This window comes from Anser anser (genome assembly GCF_964211835.1).
Source record: "Anser anser genome assembly, chromosome: 8".
NCBI classification, from domain to species: domain Eukaryota; kingdom Metazoa; phylum Chordata; class Aves; order Anseriformes; family Anatidae; genus Anser; species Anser anser.
The window spans coordinates 8919076-8940697 of NC_139728.1; the positions used below are offsets into that span (position 1 = coordinate 8919076).

The 21622-nt window shown below is 63.9% G+C and overlaps 5 protein-coding genes across 11 annotated transcripts in view; 4 read left to right on the forward strand and 1 right to left on the reverse strand.

The window, feature by feature from the left end:
• Nucleotides 1-4169, forward strand: part of NOTCH2 (notch receptor 2) — an 85578-nt gene extending 81409 nt beyond the window's left edge. The window contains exon 33 of the mRNA XM_083847663.1: nt 436-4169. Coding sequence (XP_083703789.1) covers nt 436-1779 — 1344 coding nt within the window. The 3' untranslated portion in view covers nt 1780-4169. The remainder of the gene's footprint in view (nt 1-435) is intronic.
• Nucleotides 4170-6146: 1977 nt separating this feature from the next.
• On the forward strand, nt 6147-8053 carry REG4 (regenerating family member 4). 4 transcript variants are annotated; one of them, XM_083847666.1, is made up of 6 exons: nt 6147-6275; nt 6994-7082; nt 7194-7294; nt 7386-7523; nt 7596-7764; nt 7893-8053. In XM_083847666.1, the coding sequence occupies exons 2-6, from the start codon at nt 7019-7021 to the stop codon at nt 7964-7966; spliced, it is 546 nt and encodes a 181-aa protein (XP_083703792.1). In that variant the 5' UTR covers nt 6147-6275; nt 6994-7018; the 3' UTR covers nt 7967-8053. The 4 variants fall into 4 exon arrangements, with proteins under 4 accessions (XP_083703792.1, XP_083703795.1, XP_083703794.1 ...); XM_083847669.1 differs by having other exon boundaries at nt 7596-7701; XM_083847668.1 differs by having other exon boundaries at nt 7197-7294.
• An 880-nt stretch (nt 8054-8933) lies between these two features.
• HMGCS2 (3-hydroxy-3-methylglutaryl-CoA synthase 2) lies at nt 8934-12236 on the forward strand. The gene is made up of 9 exons (XM_083847664.1): nt 8934-9093; nt 9222-9673; nt 9959-10084; nt 10297-10461; nt 10536-10704; nt 10817-10987; nt 11511-11617; nt 11730-11855; nt 11930-12236. The coding sequence occupies exons 1-9, from the start codon at nt 8990-8992 to the stop codon at nt 12034-12036; spliced, it is 1527 nt and encodes a 508-aa protein (XP_083703790.1). The 5' UTR covers nt 8934-8989; the 3' UTR covers nt 12037-12236.
• A 562-nt stretch (nt 12237-12798) lies between these two features.
• Nucleotides 12799-16373, reverse strand: PHGDH (phosphoglycerate dehydrogenase). The gene is made up of 12 exons (XM_083847665.1): nt 16074-16373; nt 15537-15688; nt 15345-15410; nt 15211-15265; nt 15036-15134; nt 14830-14962; nt 14592-14740; nt 14321-14473; nt 14053-14185; nt 13736-13863; nt 13351-13579; nt 12799-13055 (listed from the first exon to the last, which is right to left on the reverse strand). The coding sequence occupies exons 1-12, from the start codon at nt 16209-16211 to the stop codon at nt 12901-12903; spliced, it is 1590 nt and encodes a 529-aa protein (XP_083703791.1). The 5' UTR covers nt 16212-16373; the 3' UTR covers nt 12799-12900.
• A 1821-nt stretch (nt 16374-18194) lies between these two features.
• Nucleotides 18195-21622, forward strand: part of PDE4DIP (phosphodiesterase 4D interacting protein) — a 31774-nt gene continuing 28346 nt past the window's right edge. The window contains exons 1-2 of one of the 4 annotated variants that reach the window (XM_083847683.1): nt 18195-18348; nt 21176-21425. In XM_083847683.1, the coding sequence (XP_083703809.1) occupies nt 18329-18348; nt 21176-21425 (270 nt within the window). In that variant the 5' untranslated portion in view covers nt 18195-18328. Of the gene's footprint in view, nt 18349-19181; nt 21426-21622 lie in introns of those variants that run through there. The other 3 variants (XM_083847677.1, XM_083847680.1, XM_083847676.1) reach the window with 3 other exon arrangements.

Here is a 21622-nt window from a genome sequence, read left to right on the forward strand (position 1 = left end):
TGTGCAGGCCTCGTAGCTTTACTGCTGTTAGTTTTTACTTCATCTTAGTCCTTGACTTCTTTCCTCTGTCTAGGGCTTCTTTTTTGAATCATTATGTGTTGCTCAGTGGATTTTAGAGCTACCAACAAGCTCCAGTTCTGAGCTGTTTTAGTCCTTTGTAACTTTTCCTTATGGAGTACAATGGGAGAAAGGCACCAGGTGCTTTTAAAGTTCCTCAGAGGACTCATGGCAGAACAGTACTCTTTCTGATGGGATGGTTTAGTATGCGTTTATCCCTTCCTGATGGTATAACCCAGGATGAATTGTTCTTGAAGGCAATTAATGAGGTACTGCATTAGACCATGCTTCCAGTTGTTGTGATACCCGTAAGACCACTAGGTGTATGTTGGTCCCTACTGTAATGAAGCTGCTAAAATACTTGCTCTGTGTTTTCAGGAGGAGACACCTCTCTTCCTTGCTGCTCGGGAAGGCAGTTTCGAAGCAGCAAAGATCTTGCTGGACCATTTTGCCAATCGAGACATCACGGACCACATGGATCGTCTGCCCCGGGACGTGGCCCAGGACCGGATGCACCACGACATAGTGCAGCTTCTCAACGAGTACAATGTAGCGCACAGCCCCACCGGGCACCCCGGTGCCATGCTGAACTCTGCCCTCTCCCCGGTCATTTGTGGCCCAAATAGATCCTTTCTCAATCTGAAGCACGCTTCCTTAAGCAAGAAGTCGCGAAAACCGAATGCCAAAGGCATCATGCCCACAAACCTCACCAAAGATGCCAAGAGGAGAAGGAAGAAGTCCCTCAGCGAGAGCAAAGGGCAGTTCTCAGAGAGCTCAGTAACCCTGTCACCAGTCGACTCCCTCGAATCGCCCCATGCTTTTGCATCCGAACCAACATCGTCTCCTGTGATGCCGTCGCCAGGGGTGTTACACTCGTCGCCCAGCTCCCTGCTGACCGCTCCGTCGGTGCAGGCTGCGCACTCGATGTCCTTCTCCAACCTCCACGAGATGCAGCCCTTAGGACGTGGATCCGGCACGGTGCTCCCGTCTGTCAGCCAGCTGCTCTCGCAGCACAGAACGACCCCTCCGAACAGCGGGCTCGGCAGGCTGCGGCCAGCCAACGTTTCCACCGAGTGGATGAATCGCATGGAGATGAACGAGTCTCAGTACAACGAGATGTTCGGCATGGTGCCGCAGGTGATGCATTCGCACCCCAGCGTTTCTCAGCAGAGCGGCTTGGTCCAAGCAGATACGAAGCACATGGGAGTGTCCAGGGAGTCTCTGCCCCCTATCATGACTTTCCAGCTGGTTCCCAAGGGTGGCATAAACCAGCAAGCACTGCCACAGCAGGCCCAGTCAAACTGCGCTCAGAACATGGCTGGTCCTCTCAGCTCCATGTATCAGATCCCGGATTTAGCTCAGCTGCCCAGCGCCTCCTTCTCCATGGCTGCCATCCCTCAGCAGGACGGGCAGGTGGCTCAGACAATCCTCCCAGCCTACCACCAGTTCCAGAGCTCGATGGGGAAGTACCCCACGCCTCCGTCACAGCACAGCTGCTACTCCTCGGCCACAGAACGGACTCCTAGCCACAACCGGCACTTACAAGGGGAGCACCCATACCTGACTCCGTCGCCCGAATCTCCAGACCAGTGGTCAAGTTCCTCCCCACACTCAGCCTCTGACTGGTCTGATGTGGCAACCAGTCCCGGTAACAACCAGCGCGGGCCGGCGGCCGCCCACATGTCGGAGCAGCAGCGGAACAACATGCAGGTGTACGCCTGAAGGCTGCCCAAGGTGAAGCCTGACTAAAGCGGACTCCAGAACTCATGAAGGTCTTCCAGGATGGAAATGAAGAACCATTTTAGTATCCAAGAGTCTTAATGAGCCCAGGATGTTCTTTCGTTGGAGGGACTGTGGTTGCTGTAAGCTTTTATGCTTTCCTAAACAGAGAACTGTAGAAGCTGGTGGTGGAGAAGACCAGCTGGGTCACTTCTAACCAACTCCCATCCACCTTCGGGTGTGATTGCTGTCTGCACTGGATTCTCCAGTCTGCTTTTAAATGCGTTCCACCACTTATCTGGAGAGACAGATCTTCAGCTTAATGCACCTCATGGTCGTTTCTCCAGAAATTTAGCCAAAACCAGCTTTGTATCCTTATTTTGTTACTCCTTTTGTTACCTACATAACCGCTCTCTCTGAAGCACCTTCTACTAGTTCTCCACGAGTTCAAGTTGCCTTGTTTTGACTCAGCTCAGAGCTGCACCCACATTCCTAGACCCCTCCTTCCCACGGCTCTCCTTGCTCAGCAAGCAAGCCAGACTTCCCAAAACACCTGCAGGTCAAGTGACTAGAGTCACCGGTTTCTGTCACGCAGCTTCACCCTTTCCTCTTTGAGAGCCTTTTCTTATACAAACCTACTAATACCCCTTACCATTCTCACTGCCTGCCCTCAAGGTATTCTGAGATTATATATACATATAGTCTTCTTTTAAGCCTTTTTATTTTATTTTTTTTAAATTTTCCTCCTGAAAATGCTGGTCTGACCTGTCTTCCCCCCGAAGTGGCCTGTAGGCACATCTCTCCTGAGCTGTATGTCTTCCTCGAGACACGCCTGACCTTTCTGACACTACCCTCCCTGTGCTCCCGTCATGGCAGGCGTGTCTGTGACAGCCTTCACGTGCTCCCGTATCAGAAGAGATGCCCTGGAAGTCATACAGGCCTGCTGATAAACTCCTGGGGATTAACATGAGTGTTTCAAAACCTAATAACGCAAGCTCCCGGCATTCTTGCACGGCACTCCCCTCCCCTCCATCCGAGGGCTGCTGTGTGTCCTGTCCCACAGGTATCGTATGCTGCCTTGCTGTGCTGTTATCGAGAAGTGTCAAGGATGTCGTTACATGTTTGCAGTGTGTGTCCTTCTGTGTTGGGAACGGTCTCCAGCCCTTCCAAAGCGTCCCTTTCGCTCCAGCCCTGGGGCAGTGCTGCCTCGTCCTCCCCTTCCCAAAAGGAAGCTGCAGCACTGAGTCCTGAGCAGGCTTCCAGCAGCGCAGCTGAAACCAGGAGCTGGGCCGAGCGGCTGACCAAATAGCTCAGAAACCATCTATTGCAGTTTGGTTCACAGGTTTGGGGCTGTCCTCTGCTCTCAGCTCCAGCCTGTATTGCAGTTTCCTGACTGAGGTACTATGCCTACACAGCACAGCAGTGGCGTTGGTACTGAGCTCCCCTGACGGTTTTGCAGTTGGGGAAAGGAGCTGTCCCTGACCCTAGCTGGACAGCCGCTGTTTCTCCCTTTTCCACAAGAGTAACACTTCCCTGAAGGGCTCTACACCAGTCAGAAGTAGAAGTGTACGTTTCTAGGGGTGGCTCGCTTCTACCTCTTCGGGGGAACCCTGCAGACACACGTTCCAAAGAGATCTGGAGCTGTCGGCTGTCGCCAAAGGACAGAGGCGGCAGCTCCCCTCTGAGCAGCGGTTATTTAGCATCCTACCGTGTACAGTATTTTTCTCCGATGTTTCTTTCCATTCTAATCGAGAGTAAAGCTTTTTTCTTATTCTTTTGATTCAACTCAATGGTACATGAAGGCAGGGCCTCAGGAGGAGCTGGTTCCAGGGGCCGTGTTTTTTGGGCTGAAGAATTTGTTCTGAAGTTACTGCTTTTTCTGACGCACACAGCATTCCCCGTCACACTCGCCGCAGTGTGTACTGTGAAGTTTAGCTGCAACTGACTCAGATTTCCAGGCAGGAGCCTGCGAGCTCCTGGAGGTCTGTCGAGGTACATGTTTCACTGCAAATAATGAAGTGTTGCTACATCAATGCTAAAGAAACAAAGGGCTTTTCCTCGTTAGCCCCAAATAACCAAGTGCCTTTTTATATATGTGGCTACCATTTACAAGATGAGTGCTTTCTGTGGAACGAAGCCAGTTTCGTGCCTGGTGTGTTAATATGATGGCCCTCTGCCTTTCTTTTTTTAACTACTTGTAAAGATAATATCTCCTTAAGGTGGTATTTTATCTCATAAGTTGTAGAATAACCATTCACACAGCAGCATTTTCCTATATTAATAATGGAAAATATTTGCTTATTTTTACATTTTTTATAAAAGTCTTTTATGAAAATAGTTGCTGCAAAATGTATAAGCAATTTTTATTCCCAGAATAAAGAGTATGTGCCCGGTGTCTGTGTGCTGCTGTTTTCATTTGCCTTCCCAGCTATCATGGCACAGCCACTGCATTGTAAAGATGGGGTTATAAACGGTTCTCCAGCGTGTGGCAGCTGTTCGGGCCCCTGAGAAGGGGAGGACTCATCAGGACCTTTGCAGTCCAGGTCAGGAGAGAGCTTTTGGAGCTCGAGAGTGCTCTTTACCGTGGCTCAGCAGCACAGAAACCTCACCATTAGCTCCATCCAAGGAGCTGTGCCTGCAAAAAGCCATGCTCAAGCTTAGGAGGATTTGGGGTTGTCCAGCTGCATGCTGGAATGGATGGGGAGGAACGGGGACATGACCTTTTTGTGAGATGCTTTGAATAAAAGCTCTCGCTTGCCTGGGAGCTGGAGCAGGGCTGGGGCTTTTGTGGTGATTCTCCAGCCATGGAAGCTGGGAAGCACGGCTCTTTCACGCTGTGTTCTCAGACCTGGAAGGTTTCAGACTTGAACAATTAGAGAACAAATTGACAATGGCTTCGTTCCTGTGTTTTGAGCAGGGAGCTGCCCCTGAAGCCTCAGGCTGAGCAAATGCTCACCTGGCAGGTTTTCAGCTCTCACTGTGGACACTGGCGGAGCTGGTAGCAAAGTTACAATGCCTAGGAGGGATAATAAAGCTGCTGGGGGGACGTTTTCAGAGTTTAATATTCAAACAGCGTAGCTCCCTCATCTTCCAGTAGAGCCAGCTCGACGAGTAGGAGTCTCCAGGAGGCTTTCATCCACCTCCCACAAGGTTCCCCGTCCGTGCCAAAGTTGAGGCAGCTCCACCGAGAATAGCAGCACCTCTCAGGCACGGCTGCAGTGCATTCGGGGCTGCTCAGGCTGCGACCTGCATCTCCTTGGGCTGGCTGCGTGCGTCTGCCCCTGATGATGAGTGGCTTGTGAGGACCTGTCCTGTTGCATCCAAACAAGCCTCATTGAACCAGCCAGGCGGGGAACTGAGGCATCTTTTATTTCACTGAGGAGTAATGAAGTAGCCTCAGGCTCCTTTGGGGGACATTTCCATGCTTTTTCATAAAGCAAGGGTGAAGCCTCGTCTTCAGGGGAGGGGTTGCTGTGTTTGAAGAGTGTCCCCATTAGCTGGAGTGGCTGGGCTTATCTGCAAGGTCATCCATTTCTCCTTGGAGAAGCGATAGCAGGCAGCTTGCCTCATCTGGAACCTCCCTTTGCTCCCAGCATGGAGAGGCTGCATCGCAGCTGCGTGGGCGAGGGAGATGGGTCTGATCCTCACGGGGCGAGGGCCAGGCCTGCCAGCGCACGCTGGGCTTGGAGGAGCTGCTCCCTGTGGCTGCAGCAGACCTCGCCATGTATTTTGGGAAGCAAGAGCTGTGAGAGAGCCCTGAGGGGCGAGCACATGGCTGCGGCCTCGTGGCACGGAGCAGCAGCCCTGTTGAGGCCCAGCGGGGCGGAGGCCGGGGCTGGAGGAGCTGTCTCTTCTTCTTGGAGGGCCACGGGGCCCTGCGTCACTGCTGGGCGTGGGGGCCGGCCGTCCCCACCGCTATCTGATGGCCCCTGGCCACAGGCTGTCCCCGCGTCCTGCATCCTGGTGGCAAGGCCGCCAGGCAGTTCAAACAAAGGCGGTGCGTGGCTGACGCACTGCGGAGCCGGGCAGGGCGCAGGCCCCGCGGGCCCCGACCCCGTGCCCGTGGGTTGTAGCCGGGGCCTGGACACGGCGATGCTCATGCCACAGCGGGATGGCCTCCCCTGGGGCGTCTCGTCTCTGCCCCCCCCACCCCACCCCGTTCTGCTCTGGGTGGGTCCCCGGCAGGTGTGAGGCTGGAATTTGTGGAAAGACATCTCTGTTTGCGTGGGTAATTCGTGCTAATTGCAGGGGGTTTATTGACCAACTAGGAGAGGTTCTTCCTGTCTTTGAAGAAACGCTCAATGCAAACAGCCGAGAGCTTGGCGGGCTTCCAGCGGAGGTGGAGGGTGTAAAGCAGTGAGCAGTAAGGTTTTTATGATGGCCATCACCTCAGCTTGGCAAATAGTGACTCTGATGAGCACGGGGCTATAAAGGGCAGCTCCTCTCTTGTCCCAGAGACTCACAAGAGGCCGTTATTCCTTCTGATCTCCGTTTGGCAGGTGAGGACAGGGACCCCTAGCCTGCACCCGCTGCTGCCTGCTCTCCCCACCGCAGCCCCGGGGGGCCCAGGGGTGGTGGGAGCCCTGGGGGAGGCGAGCGCTGCCCTTGCTGGATGGGGCAGGCTGCAGCGATGCAGTTTTTGGCCCCGTGTCGACTTTTGTCGCTGCTTCTTTGAGGGGAAGATGAGCTGGGTCTGCAAATAATCCCCGGCGTCGGGGATTAGGGCAGATAAAGGGGGAACCGCGCTGATGTGGCATGTGATTTGCCTCCATAGCCTGGGTCTGGCGGGGATACAAGCTGGGGGGAGAAAACAAAGTCACGCATGGAGTCCCTGCAGCCCCACCGGCCCCTGCTCTGTCCTCGCTGTCGCTGCTGCTGCCCTGGGCCAGCACAAGGCACAGGGTCCCTGGTCCATGCTGGTGTCCGCGCTCTCCCTGTGGTCCCCACAGAGCAGTGCGGCTCCCCCAGGTGTCCCCCACCAACGCCAGCACCGATGGGGCTGGGACCCCCCTGGCGATGCCCTCTGGGGACCCTGAACCGTGCCGGGGGCTGCGGCAGTGACTGTGCCGGGGAGGGGATGAGGGGCACAGCCCTGGGGTGCCATCTCCTCCTGCAAGGGGCTGGCCTCAGGCTGTAGCAGGGCGGGTTGGCACCCCCCGTGTGAAGGCAGCAGCCTCTGTCCCTGAGGGACTTGGTGACCCCCCCGAGCTCTTGCAGGGGACACTTCCCAGAAGCGAGGAGGATGGTGGCAGTGGCCAGGCGTGCCCTCCTGCTGCTGGGCTGCACGGCGATCCTGCAGGTCACCGGTGAGTCCTGGGGGCCACAGAGGGCCCTATACCATGCGAGCTGGGGAGACACTTCTGGCTCGGGGTGGGGGGCACAGGGCTGAATCTCCATCCCTGCGTCTCTCCCTTCAGCAGGCACCAGGTTCCTGCTCAACTGCCCCAAGGGCTGGTCCTACTACAAGTCCAGCTGCTTCAGGTATTTCCGCCAGCTCCGCACCTGGGACGAGGCAGAGGTAAGCCCACCGGGGTGCGCGGCCGGGTGCCCCCCCCGCAGCAGGGTTGCGGGGTGCCGGTGCCCCCGCATTGCCCCGTGTCCCCCCGCAGGCACAGTGCCAGAGCAGCCACTCTGGAGCCCACCTGGTGTGGGTGGAGGAGCCCAAGGAGGCGGCCACCCTGCGCAAGGTCATCTCCTACTACCAGCGCTCGCAGCCCGTCTGGTTGGGCCTCTACCACCAGCAGCAGGTGAGGGGGCGGTGGGTGCCCGCGGGGCTGGGGGTGGCGGGGCCGTGCCTCTGACCCTGCTGTCATGTGCAGAGCAAAAGCTGGCGGTGGACCAACGGGGACGAGTACGATGACTCCAGCAAGCTTCCCGGGAACGGTGCCCAAGGCGGGGACTGCGCCCTGCTGACCCAAACCAGCGGTGAGTGCCTGCAGCCCGTGTCCCCGTGCTCGCTCTCAGCTGGTACCCCCTCTCTGGGACCCTGTGAGCGTTTGGCGTCCCAGCCTGGGCTCGGTCCCAGCCTGGGGTCGGTCCCACCGGGCAGGGGGAGCTGAGAGCCGCTGCCTCTCTCCTCCACCACCCACTGACCCTGCCGCTTGTTTCTCCTGCAGGCTTTTCCGTGTGGTCCAGTGCTGACTGCAAGCGGCGGCACCACTTCATCTGCAAGTTCACTCCCTCGCAGTGAGCGCCGACCCCGCGCTGGCTGCACTCCTCCCATCCTACCTCTGTTCTTATCTCTTAAAAATAAACCTATAAAAAGAGAAGCATGCAAATTCAGTGTGGTTTTTTGCAAAGACCTGGGCTGCTCTGCCCACGGGCGTTGGGGCGAGGCAGGGGTAGGGGCAGGGTGCCGCCACAGCTCCCCAGGCTTCCCAGCTGCTGGTGCTGGTGGAGTTGTGTGGGGAGAGACATGTTTGGGGTGAGTCCCCAGGAGCCATGGGACCAGGGAGGCGTGGAGGAACACAGGGTGCATGCATAAAGTGTCCCTGGGCGGGGACAGGGGTTGTCCTGGGTGTGCAGGCACAGGGGACAGGGCCCCCCTGGGTGCAAACGGTTCCCGTGCACACGCGGGTCCAAGGGGCCATGTTGACAGTAGCACCAGGACCAAAGGTCCCTTCTTGTGCCACCGCAGTGCTGCTCCAAGCATCACGTGCCTGTTTGCTCTGCTGTTTTGGACACGGCTCTGCCCCCACCTACCTCATCTTTTTGCCCCGGAGCAGCCACACGTGACAAAGGCGGCCGCGTCCCAGGTGGTGTGGGTGGCACCAGGCACCCACCACCCTCCTCTCCCCTCCCGGGGGCAGCAGGGGAGGTCACACAGCACCACGCACGCTGCCTGATGGCCACAGATGGCAAGCTACCGGTGCCACTGCCACCACTGCCCTGTGCGCACAGCGCCGAGCGGGTCACTCACAGGCACTGAGCCCGTCCCGCTGCTCTGCCCGGCTCCAGCCAAGAATATCCCAAAGCTTTGGGACACAAAACAGAGACATCTTGCAAGTCCCCCCCTCCAAAGCCAGCGCTCGCTCTGCTGTCCCTGTCGTGTTGGCTGGTGCTCGGTGACCTTTGAGCACCGGGGCCCGGCATGCTGATAAGGGCCGGGGGGGGCACGCTGCCCGCCCACGGTGGGACCAGGCAGTTTATAAAAGTGCTGTGTCAAGCCCGTCCTGCCGTCTGTCCCTCCGTTCGTCTGGCGGCCGGGGCAAAGATGCTGCGCTTGGTCGGCCGCGCTGCGCGCTGCTGGGGGGCGAGGCGGGGGCCGGCGCGGGCACCCCAGGTGTCCCAGTGCCCCGCAGCCACGCAGCCGGCACGGTGAGCGCCTGCATGGAGCGGGCAGGGAGGGCACGAAGCCCAAAGGCGGGGGGGTGTCACACCCAAGGGTGTTGGCGTGTCGCAGAGGGGACCGCCACGGGACCGTCGCCGCTCCCTCTGCCCCACAGCCTCTCCAGCACCGCCGCGGCAGCGGCCGGCACGGGTACCTGGCCCAAGGACGTGGGCATCCTGGCGCTGGAGGTGTACTTCCCCGCACAGTACGTGGAGCAGGCAGAGCTGGAGCGCTATGACGGCGTGGAGGCCGGCAAGTACACGCGGGGGCTGGGCCAGCAGCAGATGGGCTTCTGTGCCGCGCACGAGGACATCAACTCCCTGTGCCTGACGGTGGTGCAGCGGCTGGTGGAGCGCGGCCGCCTCTCCTGGGACGCCATCGGCCGCCTCGAGGTGGGCACCGAGACTGTCATCGACAAGTCCAAGGCCGTCAAGACCGTCCTCATGGAGCTCTTCCGCGACTCGGGCAACAGCGACGTGGAGGGCATCGATACCACCAATGCCTGCTACGGCGGCACGGCCTCGCTCTTCAACGCCGCCGCCTGGGTCGAGTCCAGCGCCTGGGACGGTGGGCATGGACAGAGGCTGAACATGGGGCTGGGGGGCAGCTGGGCACGGGGAGGGCACCGTGGGGTGGGGGAAGGAGGCAGGAGGTGGCCTGAAAGCCAGGGATGCTCCAGCGAGCCCTGAAGGCGGCTGCTGCCCCTCCAGCCTGTCCATCACCTTCCTTTCTTCGCCACATTGGCCTTGGCACACCATGGTGCAGGTATCAGGGTGTTGGGCTGGCGCCAGGACCACGGGATGGAGGCTCCTGCATGCTGATGTCCCCACCGGCCCCTCTGTCCTCCCCCAGGCCGCTACGCCGTGGTGGTGTGCGGGGACATCGCCGTCTACGCCACGGGGAACGCGCGGCCCACGGGAGGTGCCGGCGCCATCGCCATGCTGGTGGGACCCAACGCCCCCCTGGTGCTGGAGAGAGGTCGGTGCTGCTGCTGAGACCCCCGGGGAGGGGGGGTGCCAGTGCTAGTGGCTGCCCGGTGCTGGGCGCCCCAGGGTCCTGGCTGGCTCCCTCACTGTAGGCACCCGGGGAGGCCGGTGGATGCTGTGGCCATCGCTATGATGGGGTCAACGTGATGGGCAGCACCCAAGGGTGCTGGGACCCCGACACCCGGCTCTCTCCTGTGCCCCCAGGCCTGCGGGGAACCCACATGGAGCACGCCTACGACTTCTACAAGCCCGACCTGGCCTCTGAGTACCCGGTGGTGGACGGGCCCCTGTCCATCCAGTGCTACCTGCGGGCGCTGGACCGCTGCTACGCCGTGTACCGCAGGAAGGCGGAGAGCCAGTGGCAGCAGGGTGAGCGGTGCCGCCGGGGTGCCCGCACGGCCCCACAGCCCGCTGGCGGCTCACGGCCCCGCTTTGCCTTCCAGCCGGCACCCACCGGCCCTTCACCCTCGATGACTTCAAGTTCATCATCTTCCACACGCCCTTCTGCAAGCTGGTGCAGAAGTCGGTGGGGCGGCTGCTGCTCAACGACTTCCTGGCTGCCCCCAACCCCGACACGGCCAGCGGTCTCTACAAGGGGCTGCAGCCTTTTCGGTGGGTGCACCGGGTCCCTGCCGTGTCCCCTGTCCCTCCTGGTGTGGTGGGGACACCCCGAATGCTCCTGGGGCTGCCTGCATGGGGTTCGAGCTGGCTTCTCCCCTGGCAGCGGCGTGAAGCTGGAGGACACCTACACCAGCAAGGAGGTGGAGAAGGCGTTCCAGGCGGCCAGCCAGGAGATCTTCAACCAGAAGACCAAGCCCTCGCTGCTCCTCTCCTCCCGCAATGGCAACATGTACACACCGTCCATGTACGGCTGCCTGGCCTCCCTCCTGGCACAGTGAGTCCCCGGGGCTGGTGGCGGGGGGAGGCCAATTTGGGGACAGCCCACACAGAAACCCCAAAATTTCCTTGCATGCAACCCCACGTGGGCACGGGCTTGCCTCCCGCCCTGTGCTGTCCCTGAGCCAGCGTTTCCATGCCACTTTGCTGGAGAGCATAAAGCCCTTCTGTCAGTGCCGCGGGGATGAAAACCCCCTTTTAGTGCCCAAAGAGCGGCCGTGCCCTGTCACCAGCCGGGAAGGAGCCGTGGGAACAGCCAGGCACGAGGGCGGTGCGAACGCCCCGGGATGTGGTAGGGGACAGCAAACCTGCCCTATGCCCTGGCGTGGCAAATCTGTCTGTGTTTGCTGCGCCCCGCTGCAGGCACGGCCTCCCTTGTCTCCACCTGCCTTTGGCACCACAGCTCCGGTTGCAATTTAATCCAGCCCAGCGTGCCAGGGTGCTTCTGGCTGAGGACGCGGCCCTTCACGCCACCCCTCTGGCCCAAATCCCCCCTAACTCCTCGCTCCCCATAACCGCAGGTGCTCGGCTCAGGACCTGGCCGGCTCCAGGATCGGCGCCTTCTCCTACGGCTCGGGGCTGGCCGCCAGCATGTTCTCCCTCCGCGTCTCGCAGGACGCCGCCCCGGGTGAGCCCCGTGCCGCGGGGACGCAGCTGGGTGCCGGGAGGGGAGGGCGGTGTGGGGCTGCGGCCGGGGGTGCCGGCGGTGCCGTCTCACCCTAACCCTAACCCGCCGCCAGGCTCGCCCCTGGACAAGCTGCTCTCCAGCCTGGCCGACCTGCCCACCCGCCTGGACGCCCGCAAGCGCGTGGCCCCGCAGGACTTCGCCGAGATCATGAAGCGCCGGGAGGAGACCCACCACCTGGGTGAGCGGGGCCGCGGGGGGATGTACCCTTTGGGGTCCTGTGGCCCCGCTGAGCCTCGTGCCCTGTCCCCGCAGCCAACCACACTCCCCACGGCTCCCACACGGACCTCTTCCCCGGCACCTGGTACCTGGAGCGGGTGGACGACAAGTACCGGCGGCAGTACGCCAGGAAGCCCCTCTAGGGCACGGCGCGGTGAGGGGGGACGCTGCCCTCCCTGCCTGTCCCCCGCCCCGGGGCTGGCTTCAGCGGGACCCTGCGCCTTGCAGGGCGGGGAAGCAGCAAGCACCCACTCGGGACCCCGAGATGGTGGGGAGGGGGGTGTTTTCAGCCCAAACGCAGATGGCACAGGGAATAAAGCGTGGATGCGAGGGGAATGGTCCAGCTCTGGCTCCCGGTCGTGAACATCCACCACTACCCAGCCCTTTGCATTCCCCTCCTACCCCATAAAGGGCCCCCAGACCCGTCCCGAAGCACGGCGGTGTGGGATGGGATTTATTCCTGGGCACCACAGCAATTTATCCCTGGGCACGCCACGTGCCCAAGGTGCACGGCTCCTCCCGGCCCCGTACCTCTTGGATACGTGTGTGCCCAGTGCCTTGGGTCCAACGGGGGTGGCAAAATGCCGTTTTCCCAGCTCCTGACAATGTCACCATCCCCAGGGGAAAACCCGGGGGACAATTCCTAGTGGAGAAGAGTGGGGAGGCGACGCAGGGGCTCACAGGAGTGCTCAGCGCTTCTTGGAGCGCTGCCTGGTCCCTGGGGACCGTGGCCAGACAGGACCTTGGTGCGGCAACGGTGCCTGCAGAGACCTTTGCACCCTCGAGCAAACAGTGCTGGGGGGTGATGGGGACAGAGCCTCGAGGGGCAGAGGCTGCAGGGAAGGGATTAGGGTCAGGTACAAGGGACGCCATGGGGCAGAGCCGCATGGACGAGGCACGGCACGCTCTCTCCTGGATGTTTTTATTATTTAGCACAGTGCTCGCCCAGGTGCTGGGGGGGTCCGGGTGCTGTAGACGTGAGCAGAGCCTGTGCTGGTGGTGCAGGGCTACAGGTGGAGCTGGAAGACATCCGTGACACGTGGCTTCAGCTCGGTGAGGTCGGGCAGCGGGGCCGAGAGCCCTGCCACGCTCCACTGCTCCCCCGCCACCGCGCCGGAGCTGTGGTAGGACTGGAGCTGGATGCCTGCTTTCCCCAGCAGCCCTGGGCAGGAGGAGAAGGGTCAGGGTCTACAGCCCGCCCTGCTGCACCAGGACCCCACATGGCGGTGTGGGACCACGAGCAGCAGGGCTCTGCCCACCCCAAAACCCCTCAAAGGTCCATGATGTTATCCATTCCTCCAGCCCTTCACACCAGGTGCCCCAACCCCATGCCCAAGCCACCCCATCCCCATCTCTCCTTGCAGCACCCACTTGGCATCTTCCCCCTTTTGACTCCGGGCTGGTTTTTGGGACCCCCTTGGGCTGTTCCCTCACTCAGGGCGACACGAGGAGCTCACCAGCGAGCGTGGGCAGCGTGCTGGGCTCGGAGGCTTTGGCTCTGTAGATGAGGACGTGGCCGGCCAGCGGGGCCGGCTGCTTGAAGGTGGCCCCGCCGAGCTCCCGCAGCACCGGGGTGCTGCCCTGCAGCATCCCTGCCACGCGGAGCGGGGTGCCCTGCAGGGACACCTGCAGCAAGCCGGCGCTGCCGTGGGGCTCGGGGGCCACATCGTTGTGGGTGGCTGTGACCTGCCGGGGAGAGAGGCGGCCGCTCAGCACCCGCGTCCTGTATGGGGTGTCCCCTGGGGCCACGGCAGCCCTGCGGGGTCGTGCTGCTCGGCAAGGAGGGACGGATGGGGTTTGGGGGCACCAGGCTGACATGCGGAGCTCCAGGTGTGCACGCACCTTCAGGCCGGCCTCCTGGGCCAGCAGCAGGGCATTCACCAGGGTCACCTCCTTCTGCCTGCCTCCAGCCAACATGCCCGAGACCACGGCGGGCGCCAGGTAGCTCTCGGCATCCTTCAGGGGGGTCCCTGGGGCCAGCAGCAGGAGGTGCGGTCAGCCCGTGCCCATCCCTATCCCCACCGTCCCCTCCGTGCGCCCGTCCACCCCTCACCTCTCCCCTTCTCCCATCCCTCACCCCACCACCCAGCCACCTCCTGGCCCTCTTTCCACCTCCGGCATGTCCCCTTGGCACACGGGACGCATCCTGCCCGCCTCACCTAGGGTGCAGAGCTGCACGCTGCCCTGCGCTTGCTTGGCCGTGGTGCGCAGCACCGTGCCCAGGGCCTTGGCCAGGGCGATCCAGGGCTTGGTCTGGGGTGCGAAGGCTTTGCTCAGAGCCTGCCCATTCACCTGCGAGGAGGAGGGGCAGGACGGGAGATGGAAACCCATGAGTGAGCTCAAAGGGTCCCACCTGCGTTTTGCCAAGGGGGACACTGAGGCACGGAGCGTCCCCCCTTCTCTCTCCGGTGCAGCGGGGGGACTCACCACGCCGGCCAGCCCCTTCCCGGTGGCCATGTCCACCATCTGCATGGCGATCTCCTTCCCGCAGCGGCTCTGCGCCTCCCGCGTGCTGGCGCCCAGGTGCGGGCAGCAGATGACGTTGGGGTGGTTCACCAGCTCCCGCTCCTTCGGGGGCTCCTGCCGACACAGCCCCGGCCCGGCCTCAGCCCCGCACACTTTTTGGGGGTTCTGGGGTTGGGTTGAGGGGTGCTGGCAGGCCTGGTTCGGGCAGGGTTATGGTGGGGACCCCGCTCACCTGTGTGAAGACGTCGAGGGCGGCCCCGCCGCACTGCCCCGACTGCAGCGCCCGCAGCAGCGCGCCCTCATCCACGATGCCCCCGCGGGCGCAGTTCACCACCTGCACGCCGCGGCGGCACTTGGCGAAGGTGCTGTCGTTCAGCAGCCCTGCGGGGCAACGCCGTCAGGAGTGGGGATACTGGGGGGGGCTGCCCCGGACACCCCGCACCCTGCCGCAGGCCACCCGAGTCCCCTACCCGTGGTGGAGGGCAGCAGCGGCGTGTGCACCGTGATGAAGTCGCAGCGGGGCCAGATCTGCTCCAGCGGCAGCTGCTCCACGCCGAAAGCGGCCGAGGTCTCGGGGGTGATGATGGGGTCGTAGCCGATGGTCTGGGGCAGATTGGGGGGGCTCGCCGCTGCAGCCGGCGCCACCCCCAGCACTTCCCCTTGACCTGTTACTTACCTTCATGCCGAAAGCCTGCATCCGCGTGGCCACCTCCCTGCCGATGCGGCCCAGCCCCAGCACGCCCAGCGTCTTCCCGTTCAGCTCCATGCCCATGTACTGGGGGGCGAGGGGAGGGGTGAGCGATTGCGGCCCCCCCTCTGGGCACCCACCCCGCTCCGTGCCCGTCTCCTACCTTCTTTCGGTCCCATTTGCCTTCCTTCATGGAGGCTGCCGCCTGCGGGATCTGCCTGCAAGGGGGGGCTGCGGTCAGAGCGGGGCTGGGGGCTGCAGGACGGACGTGTCCCCCCCCTGCTGCCCCACGCTCACCTGGCCAAGCACAGGATCATCCCGCACGTCAGCTCGGCGGCGCTGAGGCTGTTCCCGGCGGGCGTGCTGGGGACGGAGAGCGGTGTCACGAGCGTGGCCTCACCTCGGGGGTCACCCCACGGGGATGCAGACCCCCCCCTGCACCCCATAGCCCCCCCAGCTCTGTGCCACCGCTCTGGGCCATGCTCTTACTTCATCACCAGCACGCCCTTCCTGGTGGCCGCCTCCACGTCCACGTTGTCAACGCCGGTGCCCGCTCTGCCCACCACCTGCAGCCTCTCGGCCGCCTCCAGGACGTCGGCGGTGACTTTGGTGGCCGAGCGGACGATGAGCCCATCGCAGTCCTGGCAGGGGGACGGATCCCATGTGTCGGGACGGGGTACGGGGACGGCCGGCGGTCCCCGGGGGCCTGTCACCCGTGGGGGCGGCGGGGTGGGAATTGCCACTGCCGGGGGCGCAGGGCTGGGATCGGCAGCGTGAAACCAGCCGGGGCTCTTGCATCAGACGGGAGGAGGCGGGGACAGGACCCGCTTGGAGAGGGGGCCCTCGACCTCCCACTGCCCCACGGCGTCCCCACGACGTCCGCGTGATGTCCTGCTGGGGCACGGGGCCGCGGGGCCTCCGCGGTGCCCGCCTGGCACCCTGCTGTCAGCCTCCCTGCCCCGCCAACCCGGGGGTGACGGCCGGTGCCCTGAGCCCCACGCCGTGCCCAGACCCCCGCCCGCTCACCGCGATCTCCACCAGCAGCTCCTCCTTGCTCAGGCCGGGTTTCTCCAGCACCTGGATGCCACCGGCCTGCAGGATGTCCCTGCAGCAGGGGTCCAGGCTGTCGCTGATCAGCACCTTCTGCAGCTTGGCGAAGGCCATCGCGGTGCCGCGGGGCCGTCGGGACGCGGGGCTGTGGGGCTGCGGGGCAGCTGGGGGTCCGTGCCCGCTGTCCGTCCGCACGGCTCCCGGCGAAGAGGCTGCTGCGGGCTGCCCACCGCGCTAAATGCGCTGCGAGCGGGGCATGTTTTTCGGGCTGCGCTGGTGTCTCATTGGATCCCATTTCCATAATCCCACCTCTTTCCCACCTCTTTTCCCTCCTCTCCCACCCCAGTCACCGCTGGGTGGCTGCAAGCCCGGGGTCTTGGCCCCCTCCCAGAGCCCCCCACCCTGTGGCAGGAGGGATGATGGAGAGGGGCGCTTGGGCTGGGGCTGTGCTGGGGGCCCCCCAAGCCCCGAGCACCCCTATGGATCCTGTACCCCCTCGCACCCCCACTGTGCCTCAGTTTCCCTGCTATGGACAGCCAGGAGGGGGGCTGTGGGGTGGCAAATGGCTAAACCCCAGAGCTGCGGGTGCTGCTGGCAGCCCTGTCCCCAGCCCTACAGGGCATGGTGCCCCCAGCCCCCCAGCAATGCGGTGTGTCCAGGCCCCACAGGAGGGGACAGCTGACAGATGAGGCAGCGCCGTGGCCCCTGCCTGCCCCGGCATCGCGCCCACCGTTGAGCAATGCCCCGATAAGGGGCCGGGGGCATGGGGCCAGCCCCAGCTGCCAGCTCCCAATTACGTGGGGTGCCCGGGAGCCGCCCAGCAAACGCCCTCCGTGGGCAGGAGCCACATGGCTGTGGCCGGTGACCCTGTGGCGAGAGCACCAGCCCTAGGGGGACAGTGTGGGGACCCGGCACGGGGATGGAGAGGGATGTAGGGGGTCCCCTTTGTCCTGGGGACAAAACCTCGCAGTGCAGCCAGCTCCGAGCCCGCTCGCTGCAGGCTGTGCACGCCCCGGCACCGCGCACACGCCGGCACTACGCACACCCCACCGCGGCCACGGCCAGGGAACAACCGTGACGCCACAGGGAGGAAAGTCCAGGGCGGCTGGCACAGGGCGAGGGACGGGGTCAAGGGCTGGGGCTGGAGAAGATCCGCAGCGGGGTCCGCATGGCCCCTTGGAGGGGCAGCAACCCATGGACAGGGCACGGCAGCCTCGTGCGTGGCGTGGGCTGGGGGAGCCAAGGGCAGGACGCGCGGTGGCGGGGACACGGCCCCCCCGGATTGCAGGGGGGGCCTTGGCACAGCCCTGGCCGCCGTTAACCATTAAGACCTTGCTCGAGGCCCCCGCCAGGCACCGCGATGGCACCTCCCTGGTGTCACCGTCCGGTGGCTCCTGGCGCCCACGTCCATACATCTCCTTGGGGACAAATGGGGGACGCCCCCCACAGCGGGTGGGGGGTTCTTCACCGTGCCCAGCACCCTACAAACCCCATCCCATGCCTGTGCCCATGGCCAGCTCCTGCGGAGACCACGCGTGGCCAAGCCACCGCTGTGGCGGCTTTTTCCCGGTTGCTTGGTGCCCTCTCCTGGGGAGCAGAGCCCGAGAGGCACGGCCCTGAGGCTCGCTGGCACCCCAGCACCCCTCGCAGGGACACCGGGGATGCAGGCTGGGTGGCAGTGCCAGCTGGCGTGTCCCCGTGTCCCCACGGAGGGACACGGATCCTGCCCCTGTGTCCCACGCACTGGCAGGCGCCCCCAGGCTGGCCGGGCCAGCGGGTGACACTGGGTGACACCGGCTGTGGTGGCAGCTGGGCCACAGCTGGGGCGGGTTTGGGGGGCTATGGGGACGTGGCACCCCACTGGGTCCTGGGTGGGCTCTGGGGGGTGATGGGGGGCAGCAATGGGGGGGCCCTGCCAGGAGGAGGAGGGATGGAGGGGGTGGAGGAGGAGGAGGGATGGAGGAGGGATGGAGGAGGAGGAGGAGGAGGAGGAGGAGGAGGAGGAGGAGGAGGAGGGATGGAGGAGGGATGAAGGAGGAGGAGGAGGGATGAAGGAGGAGGGATGAAGGAGGAGGAGGAGGAGGAGGGATGCAGCTGCGGGCGGAGCCGGCCGGTGCCGCAGAGCCGCCTCCCCGGCGCACGCTGGGGCTGCCCGGCAGCGGCTGCGGAGCGCCCCCCGGTGCCCCCCGGTGCCCCCCGGAGGCCGGGAGCGGCGGAGGCCGGGGGGCAGGATGCGAGCCCCGCGGCGGAGGTGAGGCCACGGGGGCTGGGGGCGTGCGGGGGCTCCGCGGGCACCCGTGGGGAGGCGGCTCGGGGTGGCCGCGGGGCTGGGACACGCGTGGGGACCGGGACACGCGTGGGGGCTGCGGGACCCCCCCCCCCCCCCCATCGTCCTGCCCGGCTCCTGCGCATCCCTCCGGGGGAGCTGCGGGATGGGAGCGGGGCCTCATCCAGCAGCGCGCCGTGGGGACCCGTGGGTGCTGGGCAGGGCGTGCTGTGCCGCACGGCGGGGCCGAGCTGCTGGCTGTCACCGCGGTGGCACCAGCATGGGGTCACCGCGCAGGTGGGCCTTGCTGGGAGCAGCGGTGGCGCTGCGGGAAGGGCCCTGATTTGGGGCGCAGGCTGTGGGGCTCGCCCCGTCTCCCCCAGCTCTCCCATCCTTCCCGCTCACCCCTCTGGTCCCTGTCCCCAAAGCCCCGGGCCTGCGGTGCTGGCAGCCACCCTGGCCTGGAGTTTGAGCACCGCCAGCCCCCGGCTCCCCCCCGTCCCGCCGCGCTCAATGGACACCTTGTGCCGTGCCCCGGCTGCGGGTGGTCCGCGGTGGTGCCGTGCGTGCCCGCAGAGGCACACCCGCCGTGCTGGCCGCCTGGCCCCGGCTCCACCTCCCCGCCGTGGCCCTGGGCCCTCTCCGAGACGTTTGTGCCACGAGGCAGCGTGGAGCCAGGCAGTGCCACGCATCCCGGCCCTGCTGGCCCTCACCAGGGCTTGCGCACGGGGCCGGGGGCTGCCGCCCCTCCCTCCACCCGTGAGAGGTGATCCAGCAGCAGGAGGAGGCGAGTCTCCGGCTCGGTGCGCTGTGCGGTGCCGGGCACGTTGGGGATGCTGTCCCACGGGGCATCAGCCTCCCTTGTGCACCCCGCTATGCCGTGGCCCTTGCCCTCTCCCCTCGCCCCGTGGCACCCCAGGGTGCTGGTCCCGGCGCGGCCGCTCGGATGCCGTGAGTCAGCGGGTGCTGTGAGTCAGGGCCGCGTGGCACCCCTCGTGCCAGGCTGCCCGTGGGCCCCAGGGCACGCTGGAGGTGGGTGGTGCTGCCCGGAGGGTGGGGGGGCCGAGGGGTGTGCACCCCAGGGATGTGCCCCCCAGGGATGCGCACCCCAGCTCTGCTCTGTGCTCCAGGGGCGGCACAGCTGGCATGAAAGGGCTCTTGTCCTCCTGCAGCACCACGCTGTCCTCCCCTTTGCTGCTAATGAATTCCCAGCATTGTCCCCACAGCCCAGCACAGGGCTCCAAGTTTGGGTACTGGGGGTGCTGGCTGGGACGCAGGAGCCACGGGGCCGGGCACCCTCCTGCCTGGGTGTTTCACCGCCGTGGGCATCGCGCCACTGCGTTCCTTTCCTGCCTCATCGGGTATCGCATCTGCGTGGGCACCGCGCCCCCGGGTATCACACCTCTGTGGTACCGGGCGTTGGGATATCGTGCTCCCTTGGGTATCGTGTCTCGGGGTGTTACACTTCTGGGAATCATGCCTCTGCAGATTTTGTGCCACTGAGTGTTTTACCTGCTTGGGTGTTGTGCTTTTGGGTACAGTGCCTCTTTGGATTTTGCGCCACTGAGTGTTTTGCCTCCTCGGGTGTTGTGCCTTTCGGGCGTATCGTGCCTCTGGATATTGCGCTTCCTTGAGAATTGTGCCTCCTCCTGGTGCACCTTGACTCGAGTACCGTGTCTCCTTGGATGCTTTGCCTCTGAGTGTCCTGCCTCCTCTGATAACACGCCTCCAGTTAGCGTGCCTCCGTGGATGTTGTGCTTATGGGTAGTGGGTCTCCTTGGGCATCATGCCTCTGGGTACCAAGCTCCTTGGATGTCATGGCTCTGGGTGCCTCTGGGTGGCTCTGGGTGCCTCTGGGTGGCTCTGAGTGGCTCTGGGTGCCTCTGGGTGCCATGCCTCCTCGCGTATGATGCCTGGCAGGGTGCAGGGCCATGCCTGGCCATTCCTGGCCATCATGCTCCAGTTTCCCCTCGTGACGGTTGTTGCCTCTGGTCGCTGCCAGGATGTGGTGCTATGTGTCCTGCCCGTGAGGTGCTTGTGGTGTGCCCCGCTTCGGGGACACGGCCCTGGGGCACCCGCTGTGCCACACATCACAGGGACCTGCTCAGGACAGAGCAAAGTGCCCATGGGGGCTCAGGGAATAAGAGCCCACTGCTCCTGAGGGCCCCCACCAAAAAGCTTTGGGATTAGAAAAAAAAAATACAGAGAAATGATTTTTTTGTTTTTGTTTTAAGGAAAAAAACATGTTTTCTTTATTCTTTAAACCCTGAAATGACTCATACATCTCTGCTGAAAATAAACCTGATGGCGGCTGCCGCCAGCAGCGGGTGAGCCGCGATAAGGCAGGGGGGCACGCGGGTCCTCCTGGGGGGAGCACCCTGCACAGCATCCTCAGCCCCTCTTCCCAACCCCAGGGGAGCTTTGGGGGGGGGTTTATTGGGGGCTCAGGTGGCCCTGCTGCCCGCAGAGGGGGGTCAGGGCTGCTAATGGGGCCAAAGTGCTCGCAGCCGGGCACCGCCATCTGCACAGCCCCCGGGGGCTGGTGGCGGCGCGCTGCGAGCAGACGTGCCCGGCCATGGGAGCACACGTATGCACACACGCCCTCGCACATGCACCGGCTGGGAGTTCGCCCCCCTGAACTCCAGACAGACAGGCTTTGGGGTGACATTTGGGGTCACGAGATCTCCTACGCCACCCCAAAAGAGCCACGGCAGCCACCTGCAAACCCCCTCCAGCAGGGGGAGACGCAAAAAACGGTTGAAATTCCCCCTTCCGTGGCGGAATCCTGTGTGACGTGGGCTCGTCTTCGTAGGGACCCCTGCCATGGTGACGTCCCCATGGCCAGCCGCATGGCAGGAGAGGACGCTGCGCCCCGTGGGGGCACCCTGGCGGAGGGGCCATGGGGTGACTGCGACGAGGACACCGCACCGGCCGAACCAGGGGGGACCCTGCACCCCCCAGGCGCTTGGCCCCATCCCGTCCCCGCAGCACAGATGTGTCCCCTCCGAGCCCTAGAGGAGGGTCCCCTCGCCCAGACGCAGACTCTGCGGGACTTCGAGAAGGTGACCACCTCTGGGGCCCAGAGGGGTGCATGCAGGATGCGTGCGTCAGCCCCAGCGCAGGCAGGAGGGGATGGGGACCCCCCCCGTGCCGTCCCCGTCCCAGTGGGGCGCCGCGCTCCCCCTCGCCACCCTCCTGGCTGACGTCCGGGGGCCGCCCGGGGCTCGGGTTTCACCACTTGTCTGTCCCCGCCGGGTTC

Excerpts from the sequence above, each read along its gene's own strand:
- HMGCS2 (XM_083847664.1), top strand. The coding sequence starts at position 8,990 with ATGCTGCGCTTGGTCGGCCGCGCTGCGCGCTGCTGGGGGGCGAGGCGG. Across the intron at positions 9,094-9,221 it reads GCAGCCACGCAGCCGGCACG|CCTCTCCAGCACCGCCGCGG; the intron begins GTGAGCGCCTGC and ends TCTGCCCCACAG. Across the intron at positions 10,085-10,296 it reads CCCCCTGGTGCTGGAGAGAG|GCCTGCGGGGAACCCACATG; the intron begins GTCGGTGCTGCT and ends CTGTGCCCCCAG.
- PHGDH (XM_083847665.1), bottom strand. The coding sequence starts at position 16,211 with ATGGCCTTCGCCAAGCTGCAGAAGGTGCTGATCAGCGACAGCCTGGAC. Across the intron at positions 15,135-15,210 it reads GCAAATGGGACCGAAAGAAG|TACATGGGCATGGAGCTGAA; the intron begins GTAGGAGACGGG and ends CTCGCCCCCCAG. Across the intron at positions 14,186-14,320 it reads GGAAGGGGCTGGCCGGCGTG|GTGAATGGGCAGGCTCTGAG; the intron begins GTGAGTCCCCCC and ends TCCTCCTCGCAG.
- REG4 (XM_083847666.1), top strand. The coding sequence starts at position 7,019 with ATGGTGGCAGTGGCCAGGCGTGCCCTCCTGCTGCTGGGCTGCACGGCG. Across the intron at positions 7,524-7,595 it reads GCCTCTACCACCAGCAGCAG|AGCAAAAGCTGGCGGTGGAC; the intron begins GTGAGGGGGCGG and ends TGTCATGTGCAG. Across the intron at positions 7,765-7,892 it reads TACCCCCTCTCTGGGACCCT|GCTTTTCCGTGTGGTCCAGT; the intron begins GTGAGCGTTTGG and ends TTTCTCCTGCAG.